The sequence below is a fragment of the Gobio gobio genome, assembly GCF_949357685.1.
Source record: "Gobio gobio genome assembly, chromosome: 16".
In the NCBI taxonomy this organism is placed as follows: Eukaryota; Metazoa; Chordata; class Actinopteri; order Cypriniformes; family Gobionidae; genus Gobio; species Gobio gobio.
In genome coordinates this window covers 3,349,204-3,359,203 of record NC_137109.1, presented here as the reverse complement: position 1 = coordinate 3,359,203, position 10,000 = coordinate 3,349,204, and the positions used below count along the sequence as shown (strand labels likewise).

Below are 10,000 nucleotides of genomic sequence, written 5' to 3'. Positions count from 1 at the left end.
GAGCTCTGTCTCTATTGTAAAACTGTGTGACGGGTGTTTGCCCATGTGAAGAGTCAGTGTGTGTGTTTGAATGGCAGTGTGTTCCTTGTGAAAACAAGATATTTTCTGCATGAAAATTGTGCCAAAAGCAGAGAATTGTGTGTAGTGTTTTGAAAAAAGTGTGTTTTAGAACTGCAATTTGAGTGTAAAGCAGGAGCTGTGCTTGTAGTTTAGCAGAATTGGTTCAGAGGGTTGGTGAATGAGTTACATGTTGTGGTCATTGTGTCTCAAGGACCAGAATTTGTGTGTAAACAATTGAGAAAAACTGTAAAATCCCTCTTCCTGCATTAATACTGGGCACTAACAGCTGATGGGCAGTGTAGGACAGCCTTGTCTTGCCCTCCGGGTGGCGTTCCTATAAGCGTGAGACGTCACGTCAATACTATGAATTATTTATGAATGGGAGAAAGTGCAACGGCCAATATGGCGAATAAGCCCCGCCTTCTGAACGAAAGAGCCAATGGTTGATCAGTAAAGTCATGGCGTCACTGCAGCTGCTGTTAGAAGCTCCGGTTCCTATAGAAACAGGCCGTGAAGACATTTATGAGACAGTTGTCAGATTTCATTGGTGATTTAAAATATGAATTTTAATCGTAAGATTGGAGAACAGTTTTTGAGAATTTAAAGATGAGTTAAAGATGACCGCCGAGTTAAAGATGACCGCCGAGTTAAAGATGGCCGTCGAGTTAAAGATGGCCGCCGAGTTAAAGATGGCCGCCGAGTTTAAGATGGCCGCCGAGTTAAAGATGGCCGCCGAGTTTAAGATGGCCGCCGAGTTATTCAGAGGCTCAAACTGAGCAAAAAATATGCAGTTTGGTACACATGGAGATCAAGGAGCTCTTAAAACGCATACAAATATCAATATCTGCCAATAATGTCTTAGCAAGATGATATTTAAAGCTACACTATGTAACTTTTCCGTCCACTAGAGGTCGCCTCTTCAAAACAAAGGCGTAGTTTGATGACGACACGTTTGAGTGCAGAATCTTGGGACATGTGGTCTTCACCTCACAGCCGGTGGGAAAGAGTCAGGATAGGACTCGGGCAGAAATCATGTTCATGGATGCGATTATTAACATTACTGTAGTGAAGCAGAGCAGGACCGAGTGTTGTGGAGCTGAGCAAGGCCGCAGGAGCGATTGAAGAGCGGGACTGTTATTATGGCATAGTCGCTGGCGGGACTTTTATTATGACACGGTCACTGGTGCCACTTCCTCTTTTCCAGTCATGAGTGTGAGGTAACGCAACTCTGTTTATCGTATTAGATATATCTGAGTGTGTTGAAAAGGAAGTTATGACGTTCGCTCGGCGGCTGCTATGACACTTGTTCACACTGCAGTGAGAGTAAAGCGTTTCACTGAATAAAACCGGAGACCGAGTGTGACGCAGATATGACGCAATGGACAGGCGACTCCCTCACACGCATAGCTCACACGTCCCGGCTCCTCGGTTAAAATAGCAATTTCTCACGATTTACAAATAGTTGGAAACATTTGGGATATTCTAAGTACTCAACAGAACAAAATATATAACACTGGCCTAGTGGTTTTTGGGTATTTTACTGCAAAAATCTTACATAGTTCACCTTTAAGCGCTTAGTTTTATGATCTGTGGTTTTAAAATGATGATTCAGATATGAACACATAAACCTTCCTCAAACGCCTGATGATCATATTTAATACTCATGATATTTATAATAAATGATGTCTGTATAATCCATACAGGTCCAGTTGAAATATTACTAACAGTATGAAAGATATTCTTGCGTTTACTGTTTTTAAATCAGTGTTAGACACGTGAAGCACGAGCTGATGCTTGTACAGTTACACTGAAACACAGAAGGACTAGAGGTTGTGTGTTCATGTTGAGAGGCTTTATTGGGTAAAATGAATGTTAAAGGGTTAGTTCACCCAAAAATGTAAATTGTGTCATTAATTACTGACCCTCATGTGGTTGGACACCCGTCAGACCTCCGTTCATCTTCAGACACAAATGAAGATATTTTAGTGTAAATCTGATGCTCTGAAAGGCCTCCATTGGCTCAACTTTACACTCTCAAGACCCTTAAAAGACACTAAAGACTAAAGTTACAAAGTCCATCTCACTACAGCGGCTCTACAATAACTTTATGAAGACGAGAATAGTTTTTGTGCGCAAAAAACCCCTAAATAACGACTTATATAGTGATGACGATTTCAAAACACGGCCTCATGAAGCTTCGAAGCGTTATGAATCAGTGAGTCGAATCATGATTTGGATCGCGTGTCAAACTGCCAAACTGCTGAAATTTGGCGATCCAAACCGCTGAATCGACTCACTGATTCATAACGCTCTGAACCGCTGCATCGACTCACTGATTCATAACGCTCTGAACCGCTGAATCGACTCACTGATTCATAACGCTCTGAACCGCTGAATCGACTCACTGATTCATAACGCTCTGAACCGCTGAATCGACTCGCTGATTCATAACGCTCTGAACCGCTGAATCGACTCGCTGATTCATAACGCTCTGAACCGCTGAATCGACTCACTGATTCATAACGCTCTGAACCGCTGAATTGACTCGCTGATTCATAACGCTCTGAACCGCTGAATCGACTCGCTGATTCATAACGCTCTGAACCGCTGAATCGACTCGCTGATTCATAACGCTTCGAAGCTTCATGAGGCCGTGTTTTGAAATCGTCATCACTATATAAGTCGTTATTTAGGGTTTTTTTGCACACAAAAACTATTCTCGTCTTCATAAAGTTATTGTAGAGCCGCTGTAGTGAGATGGACTTTGTAACTTTAGTCTTTAGTGTCTTTTAAGGGTCTTGAGAGTGTAAAGTGCATTGAGCCAATGGAGGCCTTTCAGAGCATCAGATTTACACTAAAATATCTTCATTTGTGTCTGAAGATGAACGGAGGTCTGACGGGTGTCCAACCACATGAGGCTCAGTCATTAATGACACAATTTACATTTTTGGGTGAACTAACCCTTTAATAGTGTTTGCTAATGCTCATATGTCGGGGATTTGAACAAACCTTTGAGTGCTGTATATTCACAGATATTACAACTGCGTGCCGTTCTCCGGGTGCATCATGGTCGGAGCCTCCAGCACGTGTCACGCGCGGGTCAAGACCTTCGAGGAACTTCCTCTGGAAATGACATCACACAAGACACATCATGTACGGCTAAGGACATACAGTCTTTATTGGCTGACGCATGTCGAGATCTGTTGGGTTTCATACGTGTGTGTGTGTGTGTGTCTACAGGACAGCCAGACAGACAGCGGGATGGTTCTGGCTTCAGACGAGCTGGAGAGGTTTGAACACAAGCACCGAGGAGGGGCCATGCTGAACAAGTAGGTGGATGGTTTATCATGTGGTCAGTGTGCGTCCTCTAGTGGACATGTGTCTCACTGTCCTGTCCTGTGCAGTGTGTCAGCGGGCCGCAGCACAGAGTGGCTCTTCAGTTCCCCATCCAGCACATCACGTCCTGCCTTCTTCAGCCAACTCTCAGGCCAGACCTTCTACAACAATGAGTACGGCCAGCTGTCAGAGGAGGCCGTCAGCGACTTCTTCTCCTCCTCCTCGGATCAGGCCTGCCCGGCAACCTCCAACCTGTAACTGCACTGATTGGCCAGTCATACCCAGGCCCCGCCCCCTCACCACCTCTTACTGAACTGATGCCTAGCTTTGTAAAGTTCTCTCAGCAGCCACTGGGTGGCACCATTACGTCAAATTCAAACCAAAAAAGTATTTTAACACCTTATATATCTTTATATAAAGAGTAAACTTCTTTTTATTTGTACAAAAAAAGACAAAATGAGCCAGAATGGAGAAAAAAATAAAGGAATATATCTTCTTTTGACTTGTGTCTTCATATTTGCATAAAAAAAAAAATATATATGTATTTTTTATTTATTATGCAAACAGACAAGTACAATATTTATAAAATAGAAATTAGTTGAAAATTACATAGACCAACAAAACATTATGGCCAGTACGATTTGGGTATGTGTGTGTGTGTGTGTGTGTGTGTATATGTGTGTGTGTATGTGTCGACTGGTAATCCCTACGTTATGGGGACAAAATGTCCCCACAAAGATGGTAATATCCTCATCCTCGTCCTTGTGGGGACATTTTTAGGTCCCCATGAGGAAAACATCTTATAAATCAGACTAAGTGATGTTTTTTGAAAATATAAAAATGCAGAATGTCTCCTGTGATGGGTAGGTTTAGGGGCTGTGTGTGTGTGTGTGTGTGTGTGTGTGTGTGTGTGTGTGTGTGTGTGTGTGTGTGTGTGTGTGGGAATGGAAAAATATTTGAATAAAGGAGCATGTAGGGAAGTACAGCAGACATAACCAGAGTAAAAAAATTAAATAAAAATAATAATAATTTTAAATGACAATAATAATGATGATGATAGTAATAGTACCCCCCCCCCCCAAAAAAAAAAAACCCTGGAAAATGGGGTATGAGGAAGGTGACAAAAGCAAAAGTAATAGCAATATTAATAATAATAATAACAATAATAGTGGTAAATCAAATTAATAAGAAATAAGATATTTGCATAACATTAATGTTTCACTAGTGTGTGTGAGGACACTATAGTTCATTTCTGATGTGAGGAGAGCAAAATAAAGTCATCTGTGACATATTATACTTCATACAGTGACTAAAAATGTGGGATCAAAATGATTTTGAGCTGAGCATGTTTTGCTGAAGTGTTTGTTCTTTAAATGGCTAATGTGACCTTTGACACCACAGACTGAACTATATGAAGCATTGCTTGCTCATTGGTTGAGCTAAACTGGTATTATCTAATCGTGTACTTCAATTTAACAGCTTTAATATCCCTTTCTATCAAAGTGATCTGACATTATCAAGATGAGTTCGTTCAGTTTAACTCGTGTCATATTTTATCTGACCTATAGTGAATAAACTGATTCATTTGTGTAGGTTTGACTAATCAAAAATATAGACAAAAACAGTAAAATTGTGAAATAATAATATACTTTAAAATATTTATTTCTGTGATGCAAAGCTGAAATTTCTTCGTTAAAATATAAATAATTTGTAACAATATACACAAAAGTTTGGGGTCAGTCTTTAAAAAAAAATGTGTAAAGTAATAGTAAAAATGTATATTATTAGAAAAGATTTATATTTTGAATAAATGCTGTTCTTTTTTAAAGGTGCAGTGTGTAATATTTATGACAGAAATGCAATATAATACACATAACTGTATTTTCAGTGGAGTATAAAGACCATTATGTGTTTATTACCGTTTTATTAGAATGAGCCGTTTCTATCTACACACACACCGCGGGTACAGTGAAGCCACCATTTTGTGCCGCCATGTTTCTACGGTAGCCCTAAAGGGACAAACTTCTCTACAGAGCGCTAGCTACTCTCTGCTGTCTCAGATGACACATCTTTGTCCTGTGTGGGCCACCGTAGCTTCTCTATGTGCTCCGACAGGGAGGGGTGAGCGGTGGGCGGGTGCAATTCACAAGTTACACACTGCACCTTTAACTTTTTGAATCCTGAAAAAAGTATCACAGGTTCCACAACATATTAAGCAGCACAACTGTTTCCAAAATTGATAAATAACTGAGCATCAAATCCTCATATGATTAGTGAGGGATCATGTGACACTGAAGACTGCAGTAATGATGATAAATGCAGGAATAAATTACACTTTACTGTATATTCACAGAGATCAGATGATTGTTTCACAATATTACTGTTTTTTTCTGTATTTTTGATCAAATTAATGCAGGCTTGATGAGCATAAAAGACTTCTTTCAAAAAAAATTTTTTTAATTATACATGGTTCTGGAATCTGATTGGCTGAGAGCCTTTTCCAGCCGTGTGATATTCCCCCAGTATCAGCACTGAGACCGTCTCACCGTTTGTATCCCTCCGCTTGAGCGACTGTCATGGCGGCCGAGCAGATCTACCATTTTTTACACTACTGTTTTTAGTTTTAAGAGTGTTTTAAAGCGAGAATGTAGTTATTTAGATCTCTGACTCATATATAAACATAACGCGTATGTTACAATTTGTTCAGACGCTTACGCAGATGTGAACTCCAGGCCGTTCAGCGCTCATGTACCCACAGCTGCTTTTGACTGCTTGTGTTGATTTATATACAATATTACTTATCAATAATATTTAAATTAGCCATTATTAAAAGTTTGGGAACATGCCAACGTTTTTGGTATTGAGGGGCCGTTGTAATCTCGACTTGAGTGACAGGACATTATTACGCCATTAGATGGCGGCAAACACTGTCTTCATGAGTGAGTAGCGAAGACTTTTATCTTGAATTTGAAAGACGGGAATCAAGCGCGTCTTTTTTACTAAAACAACCCCTTCAGGGGAAATAACAGCTAAAAGGACAAAGATATCACTTTCCACAGCGGACAGTCAAACTTATTTTGTGGTTATGAATAAGATTGACCGGAAGAATATCAGCTAGATGCAGGTAATACACTCGTTTAGTCAATCTCTCTCTCTCTCTCTCTCTCTCTCTCTCTCTCTCTCTCTCTCTCTCTCTCTCTCTCTCTCTCTCTCTCTCTCTCATAATACTCTTCTCTAATACACTAATCTTCAGTGAAGCGACTCGATGTGCCTTCGTTACTCTAAGGTGGCTTTTCAGAATTAGTAATGGAGGCTTGAACTGTTTACTTCAAGAGATTTTAATCCGTGGCGGAAGGAAGTAGTTCCGCACAAAAGAAGGTTTTAAAGACACTCATTGTTTGTTATTTGTTTACACACTTGTGCTGTTGAACTGTTGTATAAACACAATAACACACTCGTATCTGTGCAATATGGCTGTATATCAGTGATTACCTACGGCCGAATCACAGCCGAACTGGCTTTTTTTGTACAGTGTATAGTTTATATTCATTCTTAAAGGGATAGTTCACCCTAAAATGACAATTAAAGGTGTCATGAACTGGCTTTTTTAATTTGTTTATACTGTTGTCTGAGGTCAACTTATGACGTTTGTGTGTTTTTTACATTCAGAAACATAATGAATCAGTAGTAGGCTACTTTCTGCCGTGGTTTTGAGGCTCACTGAAGAAACGCTCAGGGTTTGATGGGCGTGCCGCACTGAACACTTGGAAGTAAACGCCCACGGCTAGGATTGGATAAGATTTGCATATTTAATGATATTCAGCTCCCCTCAGTACATGTGGGAATCGTCTGGGGAATCACTCAGAGGACTCGCAAAATATATTTATCAAACAAACACAAAGATTCATCTCTCATCCACCCGCGATTGATTGGAATGTTATTTTTTTATTACTTGGCCGGCCTGATCATCAGTGAATATAACCTCGAGCCCGCCAGTGATAGCCCGTCTGAAAAGCACATAGCCCCGGGACGTTGGGCTTTGCGAGCTGGCGTTACAAGTCCGAGTCTGATCCCGAATGAACCAATAACAGCTTCTCCAGCCTGTGAGTGCGTGCTGAGGTGTGTAATCAATAGATATCAAACCATCTGTAACAATGCAACACTAACACACATAAACATGTTTTACTCACATCAATGTGTTGCAGCGTTCCTGTCGGATCAGAAGCACAGCGTTGTGTTTTAATCTCAATCTGTCTGCAGATCCAGTCTCAACCTGTGTCTTGTTTACAAACGAATCCGCGGTTAAATGAAGCGAACAAACGCAATGTCTTACACACGTGAGCTGGAACCGGCATGTTTATTGCTCGGCGACCCGTTTAGCTCCACGAGTCGGTGGGCGGGGCTTGAGGCATGCTTCTGCATTCTATGACGTCAGTGTGTATGTATAAGTGTGTGTGTGTATGTGTGTGTGTATGTATACATGTGTGTATGTACAGTATATATGTGTGTGTATGTATGTGTGTGTGTGTGTATGTATATGTGTGTGTATGTATGTGTGTATATGTGTGTGTGTGTATGTATGTGTGTGTATATGTGTGTATGTATATGTGTGTGTGTATGTGTGGACTGGTAATCCCTACGTTATGGGGACAAAATGTCCCCACAAAGATGGTAATATCCGAAATCCTCGTCCTTGTGGGGACATTTTTAGGTCCCCATGAGGAAAACATCTTATAAATCAGACTCAGTGATGTTTTTTGAAAATGTAAAAATGCAGAATGTCTCCTGTGATGGGTAGGTTTAGGGGCAGGGGCTGTGTGTGTGTGTGTGTGTGTGTGTGTGTGTGATGGGTAGGTTTAGGGGCAGGGGCAGTGTGTGTGTGTGTGTGTGTGTGTGTGTGTGTGTGTGTGTGTGTGTGTGATGGGTAGGTTTAGGGGCAGGGGCAGTGTGTGTGTGTGTGTGTGTGTGTGTGTGTGATGGGTAGGTTTAGGGGCAGGGGCAGTGTGTGTGTGTGTGTGTGTGTGTGTGATGGGTAGGTTTAGGGGCAGGGGCAGTGTGTGTATATATGTGTGTGTGTATATATGTGTGTATTAAGGACAATAAATTGAACGTACACATTTAATAACCCAATTAAGAAAACAAAAGTCTTGTTAGTGGCCTCATAATGTTTATTTTGATTCTTGTTCATCATATGGTAGACCTTTATTAAAATCATGAAGGAAACCACTAACCCAGACAAACACAGAAACGGGCTGACGCTGTGGCTTTATCTAACCCTGGTGTAAACACAGAAAACAGTGATGATGATGATGATGATGATGATGATGATGATGATGACGTCCATGTGGCTGAACACAGCAGCTCAACTAAAGCTACAGCTTCTGAAAGACTGCGGCGCTCAGGCTGTGGTTTCTGCTCTCGTGTGGGAACTGAAACACACACACACACACACACACACACACACTTCTGTCTCCATGTCAACAGCGCATCTCGCCTCTGAGCGACGTGTGGAACGAGCTCGACCAGAATATGATCAAAACACTGACAGGAAGCCCTGCGAGCGGACGGCCGTAAACAAGGCCTGATCTCCACAACAATACAAGCTTAAACACTAAAGGAAATAAACGCCTCATTGAGCCACAAAGCAGCTTTATAGACAGACATAAACCTGGACAAACATTCCTTCAGCAGTCTTCAGATAAGACAATCAAAGCTCAGAAACACAGCCCATCACCAGAGTGCATGACACATTCAATCCCAGCATGCACTGCTTTAAACACGTACAGGTTCAGCTCGTCAAGAAAATTAAAGTCGTTTGCGATGATAATATCATATATTTAACCCCAAACGCATCATCTCGAGTGTAATGCAGAACGGTTATTTAAATTAGGCACATATTAAAGGCAGTAAAACACATTCTCCAGGGTTTCCGCCGGTCTTAATGTGACCTTTCATCATTTAAGGGCTTCAATTTAATATCATGGCATTATATTAGAGCCCTATGATGACGAGATTACAGGAGTTTAGTGTATAAAGCAGAATAATGAATAAATCAACAGTCGCTCAGTAAGCTCTTAAAGGGCCAGTTCACCCATTAATGACAATCATGTGATCGTTTACTCGCCCTAATGTCGCTCAAACCCGTCAGACTTTCCTTCATCATAAAGCCATCGAGTCTCTTCAGAACATCTGGAATAATCCACTCCATCAGTTTTTATGAACTTTCTGAAGTGGCTAAAAGGACAGAAATCTCCCAGAAATGATTCAAATCTCTTCATAACACAGTCCAGAACAATTAAAACTCAAATATAACAGATTTCACAGGCCTGTCATGTAATCGCACACGCTGCAGAAATGATTTCAGTTTCCCAGCTCAAATATCAAAACATCCATAAATCAAGACTCATTCAATGACATGAAAAATGAAGAAATCAAGTGTTGTTTTGAGAGAGTTTGAGCTTATAATATCTGTCATTGTGTACGCATCTGAATGAAGGGGATGTTTACTGTTCTGGTTTTAATCTCTTTCACATGATTTCTCATCTGTGAAGTGTATCCTCAAAATAATACACTCGTTTACCTTCATACCCGGCAGAAACCCTGA

General features: G+C 40.9%; 2 protein-coding genes across 3 annotated transcripts in view; one reads left to right on the top strand and one right to left on the bottom strand.

Moving 5' to 3' along the window:
- Positions 1–3,897, top strand: part of flt4 (fms related receptor tyrosine kinase 4) — a 125,000-nt gene extending 121,103 nt beyond the window's left edge. For both annotated transcript variants that reach the window (XM_079838385.1, XM_079838386.1), the window contains 3 exons: positions 3,093–3,213; positions 3,301–3,389; positions 3,465–3,897. In XM_079838385.1, coding sequence (XP_079694511.1) covers positions 3,093–3,213; positions 3,301–3,389; positions 3,465–3,654 — 400 coding nt within the window. In that variant the 3' untranslated portion in view covers positions 3,655–3,897. The remainder of the gene's footprint in view (positions 1–3,092; positions 3,214–3,300; positions 3,390–3,464) is intronic.
- A 4,651-nt stretch (positions 3,898–8,548) lies between these two features.
- ergic1 (endoplasmic reticulum-golgi intermediate compartment 1) overlaps positions 8,549–10,000 on the bottom strand; it is a 38,150-nt gene continuing 36,698 nt past the window's right edge. The window contains exon 10 of the mRNA XM_079838932.1: positions 8,549–10,000. This exon is cut by the window's right edge and continues 355 nt beyond it. The gene's annotated coding sequence lies outside the window, so the exon portion shown is untranslated.